Below are 23959 nucleotides of genomic sequence, written 5' to 3' on the forward strand. Positions count from 1 at the left end.
CAGTCCGGAGGGGTGACAGCACGAGTTACACTCTGTCCCTCTCCGTCACTCTGTCCTTCTCCGTCACTCTATCTCTCCGTTACCCTATCTCTCCGTTACTCTGTCGCTCTCCGTTACTTTATCTCTCCGTTACTCTATCTCTCCGTTGCACTATATCTCCTTTGCACTATCTCTCCGTTACTCTAGCTCTCCATTACTCTGTCGCTCTCCGTTAATCTGTCCCTCTCCGTCACTCTATCTCTCCGTTACCCTATCTCTCCGTTACCCTATCTCTCCGTTACTCTGTTGCTCTCCGTTACTCTATCTCTCCGTTACTCTATCTCTCCGTTACTCAGTCGCTCTCCGTTACTCTATCTCTCCGTTACCCTATCTCTCCGTTACCCTAGCTCGCTGTTACTCTGTCGCTCTCTGTTACTCTAGCTTTCCGTTACCCTCTTTCTCCGTTACCCTATCTCTCCGTTACTCTATCTCTCCATTACTCTGTCACTCTCCGTTACTCTGTCGCTCTCCATTACACTATCTCTCCATTACACTAGCTCTCCGTTACTCTAGCTCTCCGTTACTCTGTCGCTCTCCGTTACTCTATCTCTCCGTTACTCTGTCACTCTCCGTTACTCTGTCGCACTCCATTACACTATCTCTCCGTTACTCTATCTCTCCGTTACTCTTTCACTCTCCGTTACTCTGTCACTCTCCATTACACTATCTCTCCATTACACTAGCTCTCCGTTACTCTAGCTCTCCGTTACTCTGTCGCTCTCCGTTACTCTATCTCTCCGTTACTGTGTCACTCTCCGTTACTCTGTCGCACTCCATTACACTATCTCTCCGTTACCCTAGCTCTCTGTTACTCTGTCGCTCTCCATTACACTATCTCTACGTTACACTAGCTCTCCGTTACTCTAGCTCGCCGTTACTCTGTCTCTCTCTGTTACTCTATCCCTCCACGGGATATACAGGCTTATCTCGGGTATAAGAAAGGCAGATTTGCACCTTTCACGACCACTGGATGACCCAAAGTGCTTTCGAGCCAATGAAGTCCAACTTGAGGTGTAGTCACTGTTGTCATGTGGAATAGAATCTTCATCAGATCATGTCAAGCATGAGTCTGTCGCTGATGGGGACACTGCATTCCCAACATGTTGGCCTTATTTCACATTTCCATCAATCATCATTTGTGTCTTTTTTTATTTTCTCACTGCCTCTCTCTCTCTCTGGCTGTTCCCTTTTCCTTATCCATCTTCCTCTGCCCCTTTCTCTTTCTTTTGTTCTGTCTCCTTTTCTCATCTGTCTCTCCCTTTGTCATTTCTTACCTGTTTCTATTTCCCTCTGTCTCTCCATTTCTCTCCCTCACTGTGTTTTTCTCTTTCTGTCCCTCTTTTTCATCCAGCCTCTCCTTGCTCTGTCTCTTGCACGCTCTTCCCAGGCCCTCGATCACTTCTGCTCTTCTCAACCCTCACGCCTCTGCCTTGTCCCCACCCTTCAGTATTTCTCCCCCTCTATCACCCCCCCGCCTGATCTCTCTCTCTCCCTCTCTCACTCACTCTCTCTTCCCCCCTGCTCTCCTCCCTCTCCCGCTTACACTCTCAGCTCCTTTCAATCATTCCACCCCCCCTTCCCCTTGTCCAGTTTATCTCGAATCTCTTTGGCTTGATGAAGCAGTGGCAGAACCGGAAATTCTTGTACAACCTCCAGTCTGAGGGAGGGATTGATGTTTGGGAGGGGAGTTGTGTAAGCTCATGTGGGTGTGTGAGGTTCAGTAAATGATAGCTTCCCAGTCCCTGGCTTTAAGGAATTGTCTCGGGTGCCTTGGGCGTCCACATTCTCAAGGTTACAGCAGCTTCTGACTGAACCTTGCACTAAACATGCGTCAATCGCCCACTTCCCTCCCTCTCACCGAGACAGCAGCAGCTCGACAATTTTCAGCAAGATGAAGTCGCGGAGTGGATCGGTGCAAAGTGGCCTGCCGATATCGAGGGGTGAGGCTTTGAGTGCCAGCAAGCAGTGGATGGTCAGCAAGTCCGAGTCAGAAGATTCCGGAGTGGAGATGGCAAGCTGCCCTTTGAACCCGGGCTCAGAGCCAGGTCTCCCTGGGTACCCCTGCACCGCCAACCTGTGGCAGATCCCGCAGGTCTCCGTGGCAACCCCGTTGTCACGGCACCGGTCGGAGCAGCAGGTGGGCCAAGGCCCCGAGCTGGGGGTCGCGGAAGGACCCTTCCCCCTCCTGGAGCCGGTGCACCAGAAGCTGGAGCAGGCCCTCCAGAGGACGTTGTCACGGAAACCGGGAGGGGCGATGTGCGCCTGGGAGAGTGGGCCACAATCGGCGGACGGACTGCATCTCCAAAGGTCACTGGTATCACTGAAGCCCCTTGCTCGGTCCCAGCCTGTGCTGGGCAGCTGTGGTGAGGGGGCATGGCGAGGGTCTCAGTGCCCATTGAGGAGGGTCCCCATCCCCAACAGCACCAATCAGCACCCAGAGGTAAGCACCGTGGCGGGAGAGACCATGTTTCAAATCGAGGTGTTGACGGATCGGCAGCCAGTGTGGGGCAGTGAGCACAGTGGGTGATGGGTGAGCGGGACTTGGTGCGAGTTAGGACACGGGGCAGTCAGCACAGGGGGTGATGGGTGAGCGGGACTCGGTGTGAGTTAGGACATGGGGCAGTGAGCACAGGGGGTGATGGGTGAGTGGGACTTAGTGCGAGTTAGGACACGGGGCACAGGGGGTGATGGGTGAGTGGGACTCGGTGCGAGTTAGGACACGGGCCACAGGGGGTGATGGGTGAGCGGGACTCGGTGTGAGTTAGGACATGGGGCAGTGAGCACAGGGGGTGATGGGTGAGTGGGACTCGGTGCGAGTTAGGACACGGGGCAGCGAGCACAGGGGGTGATGGGTGAGCGGGACTCGGTGCGAGTTAGGACACGGGGCACAGGGGGTGATGGGTGAGCGGGACTCGGTGTGAGTTAGGACACGGGCACAGGGGGTGATGGGTGAGCGGGACTCGGTGCGAGTTAGGACATGGGGCAGTGAGCACAGGGGGTGATGGGTGAGTGGGACTCGGTGCGAGTTAGGACACGGGGCACAGGGGGTGATGGGTGAGCGGGACTCGGTGCGAATTAGGACACGGGGCAGTGAGCACAGGGGGTGATGGGTGCGCGGGACTCGGTGCGAGTTAGGACACGGGGCAGTGAGCACAGGAGGGTGATGGGTGAGCGGGACTCGGTGCAAGTTAGGACATGGGTCAGTGAGCACAGGGGGTGATGGGTGAGCGGGACTGGGCGCGAGTTAGGACACGGGGCACAGGGGGTGATGGGTGAGCGGGAATCGGTGCGAGTTAGGACACGGGGCAGTGAGCACAGGGGGTGATGGGTGAGCGGGACTCGGTGCGAGTTAGGACACGGGGCACAGGGAGTGATGGGTGAGTGGGACGCAGTGCAAGTTAGGACACGGGGCAGCAGAGTTTTGGGCGAGTTCAAGTTTAGGGAGGGTGGAGGATGGGAGGCCGGTCTGGGGAGCGATGGAATCGTCGAGTCAGGAGGTCACAAAGCCATGGATGAGGAACCGCGACCTAGTGACATTTAGAGTAAGGTTCACCACAGAAAGGAGATAAACTCTGCTCAGAAATATGAGGGAGGAACGGAGAGAAATATTTCTGAATGGTTTTAGTGAACGGCTGATGTTTAAACCCAGTCACAGTCAGAAGCAGTTTGAAAACCAATCGAAGTTCGATTCCTGTCGCAAGCCTTTCTTGATATATGTCAGCAAGTGTGCTGTTCACAGAGACGAGAATCCGCAGAATGGGCGAGAAGGAAATTCACTTTCTTGGCTCCGATCCGTGTTTTCTATCAGTTCTAATTCTCCCGCACTTTAAATTCCTTTTGATCAGAACCTGGACAGGGATTACCTTTCTTCCGGCATGATACAGTGAGGAGGAGAGGGATTGCACAGATAGGCTGGGGGCATGGGCGGGCACAGGGCAGATGGAATTTAATGCAGAAAAGTGGGAAGTGATACATTTTGGTAGAAAAAATGAGGAGGGGAAATATAAACTGACGGGTACAATCCTGAAGTGGGAACATGAACAGAGAGAGTCGGGGGAATATGGGCACAAATCGTTGAAGCTGGCGAGGCAGGTTGAGAAAGTGGTTAAAAAAGCTTACAGCATCCTGGCTTCGTAAATAGAGGCATAGAGTACAATTATGATGAACCGGTATAAAACACTGGTTCGGCCTTAACTGCAGTATTGTGTCCAATTCTGGGCACCACACTTTAGGCAGGATGTGAAGGCCTTAGAGAGGGAGCAGAGAGATTGACGAGAATGGTTCCAGGGATGAGGGGCGTCAGTGACGGGGAGAGACTGGAGAAGCTGGGGTTGTCAGACAGGAAGCAAAGAGTAGGAGTAAATGGGTACTTTTCGGAATGGCAGGCAGTGACTAGTGGGGTACCGCAGGGTTCTGTGCTGGGGCCCCAGCTGTTTACATTGTACATTAATGATTTAGACGAGGGGATTAAATGTAGTATCTCCAAATTTGCGGATAACACTAAGTTGGGTGGCAGTGTGAGCTGCGAGGAGGATGCTATGAGGCTACAGAGTGACTTGGATAGGTTAGGTGAGTGGGCAAATGCGTGGCAGATGAAGTATAATGTGGATAAATGTGAGGTTATCCACTTTGGTGGTAAAAACAGAGAGACAGACTATTATCTGAATGGTGACAGATTAGGAAAAGGGAAGGTGCAACGAGACCTGGGTGTCATGGTACATCAGTCATTGAAGGTTGGCATGCAGGTACAGCAGGCGGTTAAGAAAGCAAATGGCATGTTGGCCTTCATAGCGAGGGGATTTGAGTACAGGGGCAGGGAGGTGTTGCTACAGTTGTACAGGGCCTTGGTGAGGCCACACCTGGAGTATTGTGTACAGTTTTGGTCTCCTAACTTGAGGAAGGACATACTTGCTGTTGAGGGAGTGCAGCGAAGATTCACCAGACTGATTCCCGGGATGGTGGGACTGACCTATCAAGAAAGACTGAATCAACTGGGCTTGTATTCACTGGAGTTCAGAAGAGTGAGAGGGGACCTCATAGAAACGTTTAAAATTCTGACGGGTTTGGACAGGTTGGATGCAGGAAGAATGTTCCCAATGTTGGGGAAGTCCAGAACCAGGGGTCACAGTCTAAGGATAAGGGGTAAGCCATTTAGGACCGAGATAAGGAGAAACTTCTTCACCCAGAGAGTGGTGAACCTGTGGAATTCTCTACCACAGGAAGTAGTTGAGGCCAATTCACTAAATATATTCAAAAGGGAGTTAGATGAAGTCCTTACTACTCAGGGAATCAAGGGGTATGGCGTGAAAGCAGGAAGTGGGTACTGAAGTTTCATGTTCAGCCATGAACTCGTTGAATGGCGGTGCAGGCTAGAAGGGCTGAATGGCCTGCTCCTGCACCTATTTTCTATGTTTCTATGTTTCTATGTTCCCCTTGGAGCAGAGAAGGTTGAGAGGAGATTTGATCGAGGTGTTCAAAATCATGAGGGGTCTGGACAGAGTAGATAGAGAGAAACTGTTCCCATTGGGGGAAGGGTCGGTAACCATGGACACAGATTTAATGTGATTGGCAGAAGAACCAAAGGCGACACGAGGGAAAACGTTTTTACGCAGCGAGTGGTTAGGATCTGGAATGCGCTGCCCGAGGTGGTGGTGGAGGCAGACTCAATCACTGTTTTCAAAGGGGAGTTACTGATGGAAAGATATTTGCAGGGCTCCGGGGAAAGGGCAGGGGAGGGGGGCCGGCAGAGAGCCGGCACGGGCTTGATGGGCTGAATGGCCTCCCGTGCTGTAACCGTTCTCAGATTGTCTGAAATATCTTCAATTCCCACGGTGCCTTCACCACCTCAGCTTGTCCCAAACCCCACAGTGCAGCCATTGCTGCAATGTCGCCAATGCAGCCACAACCAGTGTTGGTTGAAGGATAAATATTGGCCAGGACACCGGACACAAGAACGGGACGCCCCATCTCTTCTTGAAAATAGTCCCATGAGAAAGGGCAGAAGGAGCCTTGTTTTAACCTCTCATTTAAAAAGACGGCACCTCTGACAGTGCAGCTCTCCCTTAGTAATGCCTCTCGGACAGTGCGGCGCTCCCTCAGTACTGCCCCTCCAACAGTGCGCGCTCCCTCAGTACTGTCCCTCCAACAGTGCGGCACTCCCTCAGTACTGCCCCTCGGACAGTGTGGCACTCCCTCAGTACTGCCCTCCGACAGTGCGGCACTCCCTCAGTACTGCCCTCCGACAGTGTGGCACTCCCTCAGTACTGCCCCTCGGACAGTGTGGCACTCCCTCAGTACTGCCCTCCAACAGTGCGGCACTCCCTCAGTACTGCCCTCCAACAGTGCGGCGCTCCCTCAGTACTGCCCCTCCGACAGTGCAGCTCTCCCTTAGTAATGCCTCTCGGACAGTGCGGCGCTCCCTCAGTACTGCCCCTCCAACAGTGCGGCACTCCCTCAGTACTGCCCTCCGACAGTGTGGCGCTCCCTCAGTACTGCCCCTCCGACAGTGTGGTGCTCCCTCAGTACTGCCCCTCCGACAGTGTGGCACTCCCTCAGTACTGCCCTTCCGACAGCGCGGCGCTCCCTCAGTACTGCCCCTCTGACAGTGCAGTGCTCCCTCAGTACTGCCCCTCTGACAGTGCGGTGCTCCCTCAGTACTGTCCCTCCGAAAGTGCGGTGCTCCCTCAGTACTGCACTGGGAGTGTGGCCTGGATCAGGTGCAAAGGTCTCTGGAACCCACGGCCTTCAAACTCAGAGGGGAGGCTGCTGCCCACTGAGCATTACTGACACTGCGAGAGAACAGGAAAGCAAAATTGGGAGAGGATCAAAATCAGGAAGGAGATGGTCAAACAATGTGAAAAGCTCGAAAATAGATCGGACCCCCCTCAGTCCCCAATCCCTAAATCACCCCCTCCTCCGATCTCAAGAGTCCCCCCATCAGCCCTCAGCCCCCCAGGAGTCACACCCCCCCCCTCAGCCCCCAGCCCCCCGGGAGCCATGCTCCCCTCAGCCCCCCCAGCCCCTCGGGAGTCACGCCCCCCTCAGCCCCCAGCCCCTCGGGAGTCACGCCCCCCCCCTCAGCCCCCGGGGAGTCAAGCTTCGCTACAGACTGTTCCCCTAACTCTGGGAGCTGGCTGACCCTCTCAGATGCCCAACCGACCTGCCCCGTTGGATGGGGCAATGCCCCATGTCCTAGCACTCCGGAATGGAATATTCCTGAATGTTATCTGATCCCGACTGGGGCGGGCTCCCTGGCACGGATCTGATTCCAGAGACATTACCTCAACCAGGAGGCATCTCAGGAATTTGGAATAGCACCTTGTGTCTGCGTGACTCCCGCATCACTCTACTTAACCCTTAGTGATTACAGTCTCTTCACCCTCTAACCCCAGCTACTGTCATGGCCTGGGTTTGTATGTGCAGGATTCATGTGTGTGTATCAGTGCATACCCGTGTGTGAGAGTGTGTGTGTGTGTGTGTACCCATATGTGAGATTGTGTGTACCAGTGTGTGAGAGTGTATGTACTCTTGTGTGAGAGTGTATGTACCCGTGTGTGAGAGTACGTGTGTGTCAGTGCGTACCCGTGTGTGAGACTTTGTACTAGTGTGTGAGAGTGTGTGTACCAGTGTGTGAGAGTGTGTGTACCTGTGTGTGAGAGTGTATGTACCCATGTGTGAGAGTGTGTGTGTGTCAGTGTGTACCTGTGTGTGAGAGTGTATGTACCCGTGTGTGAGAGTGTGTGTGTGTCAGTGAGTACCTGTGTGTGAGACTGTGTGTACCAGTGTGTGAGAGTATGTGTGTCAGTGTGTACCTCTGTGTGAGAGTGTGTGTACCCGTGTGTGAGAGTGTGTGTGTGTCAGTGTGTACCTGTGTGTCAGTGCGTACCCATGTGTGAGACTGTGTGTACCCTTGTGAGAGTGTGTGTACCCATGTGTGAGGGTGCTCGTGTGAGAGTGTGTGTACCCGTGTGTGAGAGTGTGTGTACCCGTGTGTGAGAGTGTGTTTACCCGTGTGTGAGAGTGTGTGTATCTGTGTGTGAGAGTGCGCGTACCCATGCGTGAGAGTCTATGTACCCGTGTGTGAGCGTGTGTGTACCCATGTTTGAGAGTGTGTACAGGTGTGTGAGAGTGGGTGTACAGGTGTGTGAGAGTGTGTGTACAGGTGTGTGAGTGTGTGTGTACCTGTGTGTGAGAGTGTGTATACCTGTGTGTGAGTGTGTGTACCTGTGTGTGAGTGTGTGTACCCGTGTGTGAGAGTGTGTGTACCTGTGTGTGAGTGTGTGTACCCGTGTGTGAGAGTGTGTGTACCTGTGTGTGAGTGTGTGTACCTGTGTGTGAATGTGTGTATCCATGTGTGAGTGTGTGTACCTGTGTGTGAGTGTGTGTACCCGTGTGTGAGAGTGTGTGTACCTGTGTGAGAGTGTATGTACCTGTGTGAGTGTGTGTACCCGTGTGTGAGTGTGTGTACCCATGTGTGAGAGTGTGTGTACCTGTGTGAGAGTGTGTGTACCTGTGTGTGAGTGTGTGTACCCATGTGTGAGTGTGTGTACCCGTGTGTGAGTGTGTGTACCCGTGTGTAAGAGTGTGTGTACCTGTGTGTGAGTGTGTGTACCCGTGTGTGAGTGTGTGTACCTGTGTGTGAGTGTGTGTACCCGTGTGTGAGAGTGTGTGTACCTGTGTGTGAGTGTGTGTACCCGTGTGTGAGAGTGTGTGTACTTGTGTGTGTGTGTACCCGTGTGTGAGAGTGCGTGTACCTGTGTGTGAGTGTGTGTACCCGTGTGTAAGAGTGTGTGTACCTGTGTGTGAGTGTGTTTACCCGTGTGTGAGAGTGTGTGTACCTGTGTGTGAGTGTGTGTACCCGTGTGTGAGAGTGTGTGTACCTGTGTGTGAGTGTGTGTACCCGTGTGTGAGTGTGTGTACCTGTGTGTGTGTGTACCCGTGTGTGAGAGTGTGTGTACCTGTGTGTGAGTGTGTGTACCCGTGTGTGAGAGTGTGTGTACCTGTGTGTGAGTGTGTGTACCCGTGTGTGAGAATGTGTGTACCCATGTGTGAGTGTGTGTGTACCCGTGTGTGTAAGTGTGTGTACCCATGTGTGAGTGTGTGTACCTGTGTGTGAGAGTGTGTGTACCCATATGTGAGTGTGTGTACCCATGTGTGAGTGTGTGTACCTGTGTGAGTGAGTGTGTGTACCCATGTGTGAGTGTGTGTAGCAGTGTGAGAGTGTGTGTACCCATGTGTGAGTGTGTGTACCCGTGTGTGAGTGTGTGTACCTGTGTGTGAGAGTGTGTGTACCCATGTGTGTGTGTACCCATGTGTGAGTGTGTACCCATGTGTGAGTGTGTGTACCTGTGTGAGTGTGTGTACCCGTGTGTGAACCTGTGTGAGTGTGTGTACCTGTGTGTGAGTGTGTGTACCCATGTGAGTGTGTGTACCTGTGTGAGTGTGTGTACCCATGTGTGAGTGTGTGTACCCGTGTGAGTGTATGTGTACCTGTGTGTGAGTGTGTGTACCCGCGTGTGAGTGTGTGTACCTGTGTGTGTGTGTGTACCCGTGTATGAGTGTGTGTACCTGTGTGTGAGTGTGTGTGTACCCATGTGTGAGTGTGTGTACCTGTGTGTGAGTGTGTGTACCTGTGTGTGAGAGTGTGTGTACCAGTACCAATTTATCCTTGGTTTGCCCCAACCCCCCACTCATCCCCAGATCCCTCTGCTTGCCCCTGGGTGGCCCAGCCTCGGTGTGGGATGCTTTAGACGGCTGGTTTCTGTAGCGGGGTGTCTAAATTGGATTTGTTGTTTGGGGCGTGAGACTATCGGCTGGTCTGAAGCTACAGGTTGTTCTGGCCCGATAGACTGACCGAGAGATATCCACGCCGCCCCTCATCATGTTGCACCAACAGAGCCTGCCTGTAAACTCCTCCTGACTTTCTGCATTGCTTTGTCCTTGTGTTTGTCTCAGGAAAGATGGGCGGACTCGCGATCGGGTGCTCCGGGGCTCCGGTACCTGCAGCAGGTGTGTCGCCTGTTGGACAGGATTGCTAATCTGCAGGAATGCAACGTTCTGCTGAAACAAGACAAGATGGAGATGGAGGAGCGGCTGAGGCAAAAGGAAAGGCAACAGGTAGGGAGAGAGGGAAGAGTTTAGCCTACGATACCTCCCCAGGTGACCAACAATGAGGGCACCATCCATGGGGTCATCGACTAGCCGTGGGGTCCCGGGATCGGACTGTTTCCAAGTGAGCCGGGAGGGTGCGGGGAGAGGGAGCTGGACCTACTTGAGCTCCCTGTTCTCGATCAGGCTGGACTTGGGCCTAGGCAGCTGGTCAGGCTGGATCTGACCTATTGCACCTCAGTGACATTCAGTGTTCCTCGAAGCACTGCGCTCGCCTCTCCCCGAGATCCACGCTGTGCGGTGCGCACTGCCACAGGCACACTCTCGATTGTTCTCCTCAGCAACACCCACACACTCAGCACCCAACACCAGGGACACGTGAACAATAAGAGGCCATCCAGCCCCTCGAGCCTGTTACACAGGAACAGGAGGAGGCCATCCAACCCCTCGAGGCTGTTACACAGGAACAGGAGGAGGCCCATTCAGCCCCTCGAGCCTGTTACACAGGAAGAGGAGGCCATTCAGCCCCTCGAGCCTGTTACACAGGAACAGGAGGAGGCCATTCTGCCCCTCGAGCCTGTTACACAGGAACAGGAGGCCATTCAGCCCCTCGAGCCTGTTACACAGAAACAGGAGGAGGCCATTCAGCCCCTCGAGCCTGTTACACAGGAACAGGAGGCCATTCAGCACCTCGAGCCTGTTACACAGGAAGAGGAGGCCATTCAGCCCCTCGAGCCTGTTACACAGGAACAGGAGGCCATTCAGCCCCTCGAGCCTGTTACACAGAAACAGGAGGAGGCCATTCAGCCCCTCGAGCCTGTTACACAGGAACAGGAGGCCATTCAGCACCTCGAGCCTGTTACACAGGAAGAGGAGGCCATTCAGCCCCTCGAGCCTGTTACACAGGAACAGGAGGCCATTCAGCCCCTCGAGCCTGTTATACAGGAACAGGAGGAGGCCCATTCAGCCCCTGGAGCCTGTTACACAGGAACAGGTGGAGGCCATTCAGCCCCTCAAGCCTGTTACACAGGAACAGAAGTCCATTCAGCCCCTCGAGCCTGTTCCACCATTCAATTAGATCGTGACTAATCTGTACCTTAACTCCATTTACGTGCCTTGGTTCTGCAACGCTTAATAACTTTACTCCACAAAAATCTGTTGATAAAATGGTCGCGGCATGTCTCTGAGTCTCTGACTCCCATTTAACATTAGCGACTTGCCTTTCACCATCCTCCAAACGTGTTGTCACTATTGAAGTGTAATTCTACAACCTGCTGGCTGTTTTACTAACACTTACATCCCCCAGTCTCCCCTGCAGCAGCCATTAAACAGAAGAAGGTGGCCCTGTTGCCTGGTGCTGCTCAGTGTGTGAGTGGGGCAGGCCGACCCCATTGATTGCGGATTCTCTCTCTCTGCCGCAGGAGGCACATCACCGAGCCTGTTCCTGTGGATCGGCAGCACGCCTCCTGGAATCTGGGCAGCCCCATGAGCACGGGCACAAAGACTCGCTACACAATCCCACAACCCCTGCCCAACAACAGCCCTGCCACCCACCCCAGCCCTCCCTGCCCCGGGCCCACTACTCCTTCCAGAAGCGATGGGCATCAGATTCCAGCATCTTTGGTGAAGCAACGATGGAATGGTCTGAGGCAGAAGAGGTGAAAGGTGAGATGTGCAACGTGGGAATATTATTTAACGTATCGGCCTTTGGCAATGTTATAGCATCAGATATGATCTCTTAAGATAAATGGATTTTGAGTTTTTAATTAGAGACATTGATGTGTATTCTCTGGTACAGGGAATGACGGGGTCAAAGGCCGCAAGAATTGGGGGAGGGGAGTGGCGGGCTTAGGCTAGAAAGAGGTTCTCAGGTGTCAGTCGAGGCTCAGGGGCAGCACTCTCACCTCTGAGTCAGGAGGTGGTGGGTTCAAGTCCCACTCCAGGGACTGGAGCCCATAATCCAGGCTGACACTCCAAGCACAGTACTGAGGGAGTGCCGCACTGTCGGAGGGGCAGTACTGAGGGAGCGCCGCACTGTCGGAGGGGCAGTATTGAGGGAGCGCCGCACTGTCGGAGGGGCTGTACTAAGGGAGCGCCGCACTGTCAGAGGGGCAGTACTGAGGGAGCGCCGCGCTGTCGGAGGGGCAGTACTGAGGGAGCACCGCACTGTCGGAGGGACAGTACTGAGGGAGTGCCGCACTGTCGGAGGGGCAGTACTGAGGGAGCGCCGCACTGTCAGAGGGGCAGTACTGAGGGAGCGCCGCGCTGTTGGAGGGGCAGTACTGAGGGAGCGGCGCACTGTCGGAGGGGCAGTACTGAGGGAGCGCCGCACTGTCGGAGAGACAGTACTGAGGGAGCGCTGCGCTGTTGGAGGGGCAGTAATGAGGGAGCGCCGCATTGTCGGAGGGACAGTACTGAGGGAGTGCCGCGCTGTTGGAGGGGCAGTACTGAGGGAGCGCCGCACTGTCGGAGGGGCAGTACTGAGGGAGTGCTGCAGTGTCCAAGGGGCAGTATTGAGGGAGTGCCGCACTGTCGGAGGGGCAGTACTGAGGCAGCGACGCACTGTCGGAGGGGCAGTACTGAGGGGGTGCCGCACTGTCCAAGGGGCAGCATTGAGAGAGTGCTGCACTGTTGGAAGGGCAGTTCTGAGAGAGTGCTGCACTGTGGGAGGGGCAGTACTGAGGGAGCGCCGCACTGTCGGAGGGGCAGTGCTGAGGGAGCGCTGCACAATCGGAGGGGCAGTACTGAGGGAGCACCGCACTGTCGGAGGGGCAGTACTGAGGGAGTGCTGCACTGTTGGAGGGGCAGTACTGAGGAAGCGCCACACTGTCGGTGTCATGTATCGAGACATGTTACTGCCAGTACTATTAGATATGATGTGCCACCAGAGGGCACTGCAGTGGGAAACTTGTAGGTTACCTATACACGTGTGCCAGGCCTTGTATAAAAGGCAGGCCACCATGTGTGATCGTCACTCTAGAATTACATTAAATGGATTAAGGTCACAACAGTTCAAGTGCAACACATTGCCTCGTGGAGTTATTATCAGAGTATCTAAAGACAAAGCAATTGGCGACGAGATTACGAACTTTCACGTGAAAATGGTTAACCTTGGCTCATTGCAGCAGTTCACTGATGGTGATGATTGGGATGCCTTTGTGGAGAGACGCGACCATTTCCTCACAGCAAACAATGTGGCAGGTGACAATCTGGCCTCACTGGCTGATCAGCGCAGAGCTATCCTGCTAACCAGTTGTGGGCCCACTGTCTATGGCCTCTTCAGGGACTTGTTGGCACCAGCAAAGACAACGACCAAGACGTACGAGGAGCTTGTAACGCTGATCCAAGAACAACTCAAGCCCAAAGAGAGCATCCTCACAGCCAGACACCGGTTTTATAGCCACCAACGGCCCGAAGGCCAGGAAATCTCAGCTGCAGACCTCAGGAGGCTGGCAGCACTGTGTGATTTCGGCGACCACCTCACCGAAGTGCTGCGGGATATTTTTGTCATTGGAATCGGCCATAAGGGCCTGCTTCATAAGCTACTGTCGGTGGATACCACAGTCACACTGCAGAAGGCCATCTCTGTGAGCCAGGCATTCATGACCTCGACCTGCGGTTCTAGGCGGATGCCTCATGCTCAGGACTCACACCCAGCAGGTACTGTGCACAGAGTGGCGCCTTTTAGAGGCTGGACTGTAGAACGTGAATCTCCTCAGGGGAGAGAGAACAGGCCCCCGAGTCCCTTAACCCAGAGTCCGCCGAGGGGGACTAATCGGTTAGCACCATGCTGGCGGTGCAGAGGGAACCTCTCGGCTCACCAGTGGCATTTTAAGGACTGTGTGTAAAGGCTGCAGCACAAAGGGCCACCTCCAGCGAGTGCGTAAAAGAAATATGACTCACTGTGTTGATGAAGAGTCTGCAGATGGCCATGAATCCAGCGCGGATTACGAAGCGATAGTCAGAGAGGCAGTTAAGCCCCACGATGAGGTATATAGTATGTTTACCTGCACCACCAAATGTTCTCCGTTGAGGATGGAAGTCGAGATAAATGGCGTTTCAGTCTTTATGGAAGTGGACACGGGGACGAGCCAGTCAGTGATGAATCAAGAAGCCTTTGAGAGGCTATGGGACAATAACCCGAGTTGGTCCCGGTTCAGGCAAAGCTGCGCACCTGCACTGATGAAATCATCCCAGTCGTTGGTAGTGGGAATGTAAAGGTACTCCATGATGGCACGGTGAACAAATTACCTCTGTGGATTGTTGCAGGGGATGGACCAACGCTACTCGGGAGAAGGTAGTTGGAGAAGATCCATTGGAGCTGGGAAGACTTCACCCCTCCAACGATCGACGTCCTCCGCGCTCAGAGGCAAAGCAAACCCCCACCTGAGGGTGGACCCGGCACCAGAGAGCAGACCAGCACAGCACCCGAGGCACAGACCGCTCAGCACGACTGCGTGGAGATGATCCAGTTGAGATGACCCAAACACACCTTCCAGGCTTCAGTGGCAGGACGGAGGTGGAAGAAAATCGGATCCAGAGGCGACTTCCCAGCTTCGGAGGCAGAACCCGGGGAGAAGAGGATCACCGCAGTCGACATCGTGGGCGAAGGAAAGATGGCGCCCGAACCACGAGGTGAAGCGCTGAAGAAAAAGATGCGGCGGTCAGACCACGAGGGGCAGCGCTGATGGAGCAACACGTGGTACCAAACGGAGAAGAGGATTGGGGTAAAGACAGCAAGGCTCTCTTATAGGAGGCCAGCAACCCAAGGGACAGTTCCACATTCTCACTCAATGTAATAACAACTGTGAGTCAAATGTAAAGGTTGTAATTGATTATCAGAGTTTTATATACGTAATAAGCAAAGAAAATTCATGCAATTGCGATCGGAGGTACTGTTTATCTACAATGAGTAATGAAACATTGTGCGATATAGGATTTCAACTGTATTCTGATAATGCAGCGGGCAAACACCCATTGGAAGCACACACGTCCAGCGAGCTACCCGATGCTGTAGCCTGTGTCCCTGGGACCAGAGTGATGCACCACGGAGCGTGGCCACACGAGCTGCAGGGCAAGCGATCTCAGGAGGGCAATGGCACCGGTATCGATACCCTGCCCCTGATCGGCTCCACCTCTCAGGTACCCGATGGCACCAACCGCCACGAGCCTGAAAGAGCAAACCACGCTAAGGCGCAGCCCCCAGACCCTATCACCACCCAGGAACAAAGGGTCACCCACAAAGGTCCTCCCAAATGGGACTGGGATCAGCCAGGATCCCAACCAAATACCGCCCAGGCAAGTGAGTCAGCAGTTCCTTGTGCACTGCTAGATGACTGCCCCTCAGGGAGCAGCAGTGACCCCGGGGCACAAGGAGAGGACAGGGAGGTCACAGGCATCTGTGAACCTGCCCCACGCTAGGAGCAACGACAAAGGCCCCGAGAGCAGGCAACTTGAGCCAACCGGGTTCCCACTGCCAGCACCGGGCACCGCGCCAGCACCAGATTACCGGGACACCATCCAGCAGTTCTGGCACTAGTTTGTCCTCACACACCGGTGCTGATCCCAGCACTGAGTCTAAGTATATACCTCACCAGTCAAATATACTTACCTCACCACATTACCACAAATGTATATGAATGTAATGTGCCACCGGGGGGGGGGGGAGTGGAGTGGTCATGGGCTCACAAACAGAAGCCACCAGCACCTCCACTGCCAACGAAACACCACCTACTCACCCAAGATGGAAACGACTCTCCAAGGGTCAACCAGACAGAGCTCAGCCCAGAGCACAGTCAATGCATGAAGGCGACTTGCACTAAGGACTGGGGGGAGAGTGATGTCATGTATCCAGAAATGTTACATATGATGTACCACCAGAGGGCACTATTATGGGAAACTTGTACACCAGCTGTATGGTCACTAAGGTGTGCCACCAGAGGACACTGCAGTGGGAGACTCGTAGGTTACCTGTACAGGTGTGCCTGGCCTAGTATAAAAGGCAGGCCACCAGGTGTGATCCTCACTCTGGAGTTACATTAAATAGACTAAGGTCACGACAGTTCAAGCACAACACATTGCCTCGTGAAGTCATTATCAGAGTCTCGGAGGGGACATTAAACCGAGGCTCTGTCTGTCCTCTCAGGTGACTGAGGTGAGGGAGAGTTTGTGAGTGACCTTGCATCTTGTCAGGGAGGGTGTGAGAAGTGGAGTTGCCACAGGAGTGAGGCTCAGAGATCTCGGAGTACGGATGCTGAATTTGTCGCGATCACTCACTGTCGCCATCGTTCTTTCACAGGAGACACCGTGCTGCACAGCGGTGAAAGTGACTCCAGTCTGTCTAGGAATGAGGGGCGTTTGGCTGCCAGGATTCACAGACAAACGGGTCAGCCCGATACTGCAACAATGACAAAGGTAACGTGATCCCTCTGCCATGTGCAGGTGTTTGCTCTTCACCTGCCCTGTCTCCTCTCGTCCTCTGTCCCTGGAACTTTTTACATACTCACTTTTCAAATATTTAACTGCTGTTCCATTCTCTGCCTCAGCAGTCCCTTGTGATGACTCAGTCCCTGCTCTGATACCCCTCTGTGTGAAAACACTCCTTCATTCCACAGTGACAATCCTCAGTCATGACTGATAGGTCCTTACTACACAGTATAAATGCACACGAGGCCCATGCTTGAGAAAAGGTCAGTCTGTGACCTGTCCTTTATTCCTTAGCACTCAAGTGATGAAGGTGGGTGGAGCTTCCCCTTTTATACCTGAAGGCCCAGGTTAGGAGTGTCTCCCACCTAGTGGTCAGTGTTCTCACGGTGTACAACTTACGTCAGATTATACATGGGTTACAATGCTGGTTGAATACATGACATCACCTCCCCCCCAAAGTCTTATTGGGATCACAGGTTGAGTCTCTCTGGTGGTTTACGCTCTCTTGTAGAGCGCCTGAGTTGGGGCTGGCCTGAGTGTTTGCTGTTTGCGGTGCCTCAGGCCTGTCCGGACTGCCCACAGTGGCTGGGCTCTCCTCCCTTTGGTTCCGGTGTTCGGTCACCTGTGGTGGAGTGAACTCTACGTCATGTTCTTCCTCTGCTTCTTCTATGGGGTTGCTGAACCTCCTTTTTGTTTGATCCACGTGTTTGCGGCAGATTTGTCCATTGGTAAGTTTAACTACCAGAATCCTATTTCCCTCTTTGGCAATCACAGTGCCTGCGAGCCATTTGGGCCCTACAGTGTAGTTGAGGACAAAAACAGGATCATTTACATCAATACATCGCACCCTCGCATTCCTGTCATGGTAGTCATATTGTGGCTGGCACTTGCTCTCGGCAATTTCTTTCATAGTGGGGTGTATAAGGGATAACCGGGTTTTGAGCGTCCTTTTCATTCGCAGCTCTGCGGGTGGAACCCCTGTGAGCGAGTGTGGTCGGGATCTATAGGCCAACAGGAAGCATGATAAGCATCTTTGTTGGGAACCTCCTTGGATTCTGAGCATCCCCTGTTTGATTATCTGCACTGCTCGTTCTGCCTGGCCGTTTGAGGCCGGCTTGAACGGTGCCGTTCTGACATGGTTAATTCCATTGCCTGCCATGAAGTCCTGGAATTCAGTGCTTGTGAAGCATGGGCCATTGTCGCTGACCAAGACGTCCGGTAGACTGTGGGCGGCGAACATTGCCCGTAGACTTTCTACCATGGCAGAGGATGTTCAGGAGCCCCAGGAACGAACGCAGCTCCGTCGTGTTACGGGGTCTGGGTGCTCTCTGGATCGCTTCCGTCTTGGACGCAGTAGGGCTGATCCCGTCTGCTGCTACCCTCATCCCCAGGAATTCTACCTCTGGAGCTAGGAAGACGCACTTCGCCTTTTTCAGTCGCAGACCTACCCGGTCCAGTCTGCGTAGCACCTCCTCCAGATTGTGGAGGTGTTCTTCAGTATCATAACCCGTGATGAGGATGTCGTCCTGAAAAACCACCGTCCCTGGAATCGACTTGAGGAGGCTTTCCATATTTCGTTTGAAGATCGCGGCGGCTGAGTGAATCCAGAACGGACATCTGTTATACTCAAACAACCCCTTGTGTGTCGTGATGGTGGTCAGCTTCTTCGACTCACTCGCCAGCTCCTGGGTCATGTAAGCTGAGGTCAGGTCCAATTTTGAAAAAGGTTTGCCACCGGATAGCGTCGCAAAGAGGTCCTCCGCTCTCGGTAACGGGTATTGGTCTTGGAGTGACACCCGATTGATGGTGGCCTTGTAATCACCACATATCCTGACCGACCCATCCGCCTTGAGCACCGGCACAATCGGGCTCGCCCAGTCACTGAATTCGACTGGCGAGATGATGCCTTCCCTCAGCAGGCGGTCCAATTCGCCTTCTATCTTTTCCCGCATCACGTACGGCACCACTCTGGCCTTGTGGTGTACTGGCCTGGCGTCCGGGTTTATGTGAATCACTACCTTGGCCTCCATGAAAGTGCTGATGCCGGGTTGAAATAGTGAGTTAAATTTGTCCAGGATCTGTGAGCATGATACTCACTCCACAGAGGAAATTGCATTGACATCGCCCCATTTCCAGTTCATGAAAGCAAGCCAACTCCTCCCCAGTAGTGCGGGACCGTCTCCTGGGACAATCCAGAGTGGCAACCTGTTCTCCAAATCTTTGTGGGTCACGACTACCGTGGCGCTGCCTAGCACCGGAATGATCTGCTTTGTGTAAGTCCGTAGCTGTGCGTCAATCGGCGATAATTTTGGCCTCCTGGACTTGGACGTCCACAACTTTTCGAACTGTTTGATACCCATCAGGGACTGGCTGGCCCCCGTGTCTAACTCCATTGATACTGGGATGCCATTGAGGAGCACTTTCATCATTATCGGTGGCGTCCTGGTGTATGAACTGTATACGTGCTCCACATGAACTCGCTGAACTTCAGCTTCCAGCGATTTCTCCCAGCGTTCATTTCTGCAATTTCTGCAGGTATTTTTCTCATCTCTGCAAACTCCGGCTGAGTGTGTGCCTCCACGCCTCCAACATGAGCTGTTACTGGAAACAAGGTCCCTTGCCAGTCAATCGTCCCTGACTGCCCCTGTTATTGTCCTTGAGTGCGCCATTAACAGGTGTTGATGGCCCCATTACTGGCCGCATTGTCCCTTGCAATGGCATGAATCGCCGTTCAGCTTGCCATTGTCTCTGTCGAACTCCCCCTCTGGGTTCGACGACATGTTGGGGCATGCCCGATTGCCCTTGTCTACCTGGAGAACTGTGTGCTGCTTTAACAATGTTGAATCTCTGTCCCAACCATTCCTTAACACAGTACCTCTCGTCTGTTCTGCTAGTGGCCATGCTCGCGTGGTTTAAATCCCAGTTTCTCGTCGCCATTGATACGTCCTTACTATACAGTATAAATGCATACGAGGCCCATGCTTGAGAGAAGGTCAGTCTGTGACCTGTCCTTTATTCCATAACACTCAAGTGATGAAGGTGGGTGGAGCTTCCCCTTTTGTACCTGAAGGTCCAGGTTAGGAGTGTCTCCCACCTAGTGGTCATTGTTCTCACAGTGTACAACTTAGGTCAGATTATACATGGGTTACAATGCTGGTTGAATACATGACAATGACCATCGTCGCTGATCCACTAACCGGAGGGAACAGTCCTTCCCTATTTCCCCTCTCTCAATCGTTCCTCATTTTGAAGCCCGTAACTTGCTCTGCTCCAAGAGAAATCCTCCTTTGTTCCTTTGTGCTTCGTACCTCTCGCCTCCCCTTCCTGTCAGTCTTCACTGCCCCCTTCCCCTGGCTCCAACACCCTCTCTATAACGGGGTGCCCAGAACGGCTGCAATACTCCAACTGGGGGCCTAAGCAAGGCCTGGGCCCGATTCACCGTCACTTCCTTGTTTTTATATTCAGTCCTTGGCAGCATGGGCCAGCCCACACTGCAATATGTGTGCACACTAGGTCCATGCAACAGAGCTGGTCTCCAGTCGTCTGGACCAAGGTCAAGCTCTGTCAAGCCCGTGTGATGGCTGGTGTGCAACGGACACCACATGTTAAAAAAATTCACTCACAGGCACCTTCCACCCTTCAGGATGTATTTCGGGTCCTTCATTGAAACACCTGTGAACTCATCCTTTTTTGGCGTGGAAGCAAGTCATCCTCGTTTCGAGGGACTGCCTATGATGATTCAATCCGTGTATAAAACCCAGAATCCCATTCGCCCTTTTAGGCCTTTTCTACATCCCTCCCACCTTTAAAGATATCCAGCTGTCTAACCCTCGCTCTCCCTCCCTCCTTCCCTCTCTCTCTCCCTCTCTCCCTCCCTCTCTCTCCCTCCCTCCCTCTCGCTCCCTGTATCTCTCCCTCTCTCTCCCTCGCTCTCTCTTCCTCCCTCCCTCCTTCCCTCTCTCCTTCCCTCTCTCTTCCTCCCTCCCTCCCTCTCTTCTTGTCTCTCTTTCTCCCTGTCTCTCTCCCTCCTTCGCTCTCTTCCTCTCTCCCTCCCTCTCTCCCTCCCTCTCTCTCGCCCTCCCTCTCTCTCTCCCTGACTCTCCCTCTCTCTCTCTCTCCCTCCCTGTCTCTCTCTCTCTCTCTCTCTCCCTCTTTCTCTTCCTCTCTCCCTCCCTGTCTCTCTCTCTCCCTCTCTTTCTCTCTCTCCCTCCCTCTCTCCCTCTCTCTCTCCCTCCCTGTCTCTCTCTCTCTCTCTCTCTCCCTCTCTCTCTCCCTCTCTCTCTCCCTCTCTCTCCCTCCCTGTCTCTCTCTCTTTCCCTCCCTGTCTCTCTCTCTCTCCCTCCCTGTCTCTCTCTCTCTCTCTCACTCTCTCTCTCCCTCCCTGTCTCTCTCTCTCCCTCTCTCTCTCCCGCCGTCTCTCCTTCTCTCTCTCCAGCCCTCTCTCCCTCCCTGTCTCTCTCTCCCTCTCTCTCTCTCCCTCTCTCTCCCTCCCTGTCTCTCCCTCTCTCTCCCTCCCTCTCTCTCTCCCTCCCTTGCTCCCTCCCTCCCTCCCTCTCTCCCTCCCTGTCTCTCTGTTAGAATCTCACCATTTGGAGCACGTTCCTTTGACTATGCATTTCCCAAGATGCGCTACTTCACCTCCCTCTGTACTGAATTGCATCTGCCACCTATCTGCTCGATGTAGCCTCTCCAGCAGCCCTCCACAGTTTACCATGCCCCTTAATTTGGTATCACAAACCTCAATATTGTTCCTTGTGCCACTGTCCAACACAGATCCCTCGGACATATCGCCATCCCCATATCCCATCAATCCCATTTACCTTACTCTGCCTTCTGGGCCTGAGCCCTGGGTCCCCCGGGGATTCCTGTTAATACCATGTGCCTCGTGTCGCACCTAATCAAATGCCTCTTGAATACACATGTGGACAATATTCATCACTCTCTCTTTATCTGCACACTGGGATTTCTGAAAGGGAAATCGATTGGATTCAACAAACCCATCCCTCGGTTTCGATCATTTCCGCTCGTCTCCATATCGGCATCGTTAACTCCAGCCGCCAAATTGTGTTGAGTTAAGAAATTCTTTCTCCTAATGCCAATTACTGTTTCAGGACCATCGGCCTCACTGGGACAGGGTGAAGCAACTAGTCACTCGGCTCAGGGTGAAGTCGGGGAGAGGACAGAGTTTTGTGGACAAGTTAAAAGTCTCCATTCATCAGAATCACAGGTAACTTTCAAACCCAGACAGAGATCGTCAGAAAGCAAATGGTCAACAGGAGCCCTGGGTTAGGGACTGCGTGTCCATGGGAACCTGACACGAATCCTGGGGGACCTGGGGATACTTGTGCATGAAACACAAAAGGTTAGTATGCAGGTACAGCAAGTGATCAGGAAGGCCAATGGTATCTTGATCTTTATTGCAAAGGGAATGGAGTATAAAAGCAGAGAAGTCTTGCTACAGTTATACAGGGCATTGATGAGGCCATACCTGGAATACTGCGTGCAGTTTTGGTTTCCATATTTACGAAAGGATACACTTGCTTTGGAGGCAGTTCAGAGAAGGTTCACTCGGTTGATTCTGGGGATGAGGGGGTTGACTTATGAGGAAAGGTTGAGTAGGTTGGGCCTCTACTCATTGAAATTCAGAAGAATGAGAGGTGATCTTATCGAAACGTATAAGATTATGAGGGGGCTTGACAAGGTGGATGCAGAGAGGATGTATCCACTGATGGGGGAGACTAGAACTAGGGGGCACGATCTTAGAATAAGGGGCCGCCCATTTAAAACTGAGATGAGGAGGAATTTCTTCTCTGAGGGTTGTAAACCGGTGGAATTCTCTGCCTCAGAGAGCTGTGGAAGCCAGAACATTGAATACATTTAAGACAGAGAGAGACAGTTTCTTAAACAATAAGGGAATAAGGGGTTAAGGGGAGCGGGCAGGGAAGTGGAGTTGAGGTCACGATTGGATCAGCCACGATATTGAATGGTGGAGCAGGCTCGAGGGGCTGTATGGCCTACTCCTGCTCCTATTTCTTATGTTCTTATGAGTCAGGGCTGAGAAAGGGCAGGAATCTCATCACATCACATGGCCCTCAACATCCTTTACCCGCTCAGGCTGCAGCTGTGCCTCAGGCTTCGGCCTAGACCCCCAGCCTGCAGTGAGCACCCACTATTTGCATCGGGGCAGGGGGGGCAGCATGTGGACGGGGCTGAGGCAGAATGTAGGCGGGACCGAGGCAGAATGTGGGCGGGGCTGAGGCAGAATGTGGGCGGGGCCGAGGCAGAATGTAGGCGGGGCTGAGGCAGAATGTGGGTGGGGCTGATGCTTGGGGCCTGGACGGACCCCTCGATCCTCAGGGACATGAGCTGTGGACCTGTGTGTAACGGTGGGGGGGGGAATGGCGGGGGTCGGTTATAAATCTCAGCATGCTGGCCCGTGCAGGAATGGAAATAAACAGCCTCTTTTTTTTTCCAGCTGAATTAACGGAGCCTCAGGCACGGCTGCCTGGCCTTGGAGATCCACGGGACACAGTTCTGGGACGCTCCAGGTGGGGAAGGAGAATGTCTCCCCACCAACCCGAGCCAGGAGAGCAACCCCAGACACAGTCGACCCAACCCCGAGACTCCGGCTGGAGCGGCGGCCAGGGCCGGGAGAGTCTGTGGCGGGCGGGCTGTGGCTCAGATATTTAAGGGATGGGCTCAGATTGTGACATTGGTCGGACTGTCTCTGTACTCAATTCATGGGCTTCATCAATAAAGGTGCTCACTTTATACACACTGCAAAATGCTCCGTCATCGATAAACTGCTCGAGGTCGGGGACAGTGGGAGGGTAAACCGTGGGTGGGTGGGGGGGGCGGGGTGGGGAGCCGGGGGAGGGGGAGGAGGGTGAGCTGGGGGAGGGGGTGGGGGGGAAGGTGAGAGCCGTGGGGGAGGGGGTGGGTGAGCCGGGGTGGGGGGGGGGAGGGTGAGCTGGGGGAGGGGGTGGGGGGGGAAGGTGAGAGCCGTGGGGGAGGGGGTGGGTGAGCCGGGGCGGGGGGGTGCCGGGGTCGGGGGTGAGGGTGAGCTGGGGGAGGGGGGGGGAAGGTGAGAGCCAGGGGGGAGGAGGGGAACTGGGTGTGGGTGAGCTGGTGGGGGTGGGGTGGAGGAGGGTGAGCCAGGGTTGGGTTCAGGGGGCGGAGGTCGGGTGAGGGTTTGAGATTTAAATGTTGGGTCAATGCCAGCTGTCATTTCCTATAAACACAGCGCCTCCTGGTGGCTGCCAGGCTGCCTGACCCGTGGCCTTGAACACTATCGCCACCATTGTTTGGGACCAGCTGGGAATCTGGCCAGGAAGATCCCAGCTTCCGATCCCATGCGGTGTCAAGGTCGGGAGAGTAATTCTGGGGC

General features: G+C 53.9%; 1 protein-coding gene across 1 annotated transcript; it reads left to right on the plus strand.

Moving 5' to 3' along the window:
• Positions 1 to 1837: 1837 nt before the first annotated feature.
• LOC139234806 (uncharacterized) lies at positions 1838 to 23344 on the plus strand. Its single transcript, XM_070865501.1, has 6 exons — positions 1838 to 2479; positions 9994 to 10155; positions 11568 to 11811; positions 16445 to 16560; positions 21684 to 21799; positions 23048 to 23344. The coding sequence occupies exons 1-6, from the start codon at positions 1931 to 1933 to the stop codon at positions 23049 to 23051; spliced, it is 1191 nt and encodes a 396-aa protein (XP_070721602.1). The 5' UTR covers positions 1838 to 1930; the 3' UTR covers positions 23052 to 23344.
• The last annotated feature ends 615 nt before the right edge of the window (positions 23345 to 23959 follow it).

The sequence above is a fragment of the Pristiophorus japonicus genome, chromosome 22 (genome assembly GCF_044704955.1).
Source record: "Pristiophorus japonicus isolate sPriJap1 chromosome 22, sPriJap1.hap1, whole genome shotgun sequence".
In the NCBI taxonomy this organism is placed as follows: Eukaryota; Metazoa; Chordata; class Chondrichthyes; family Pristiophoridae; genus Pristiophorus; species Pristiophorus japonicus.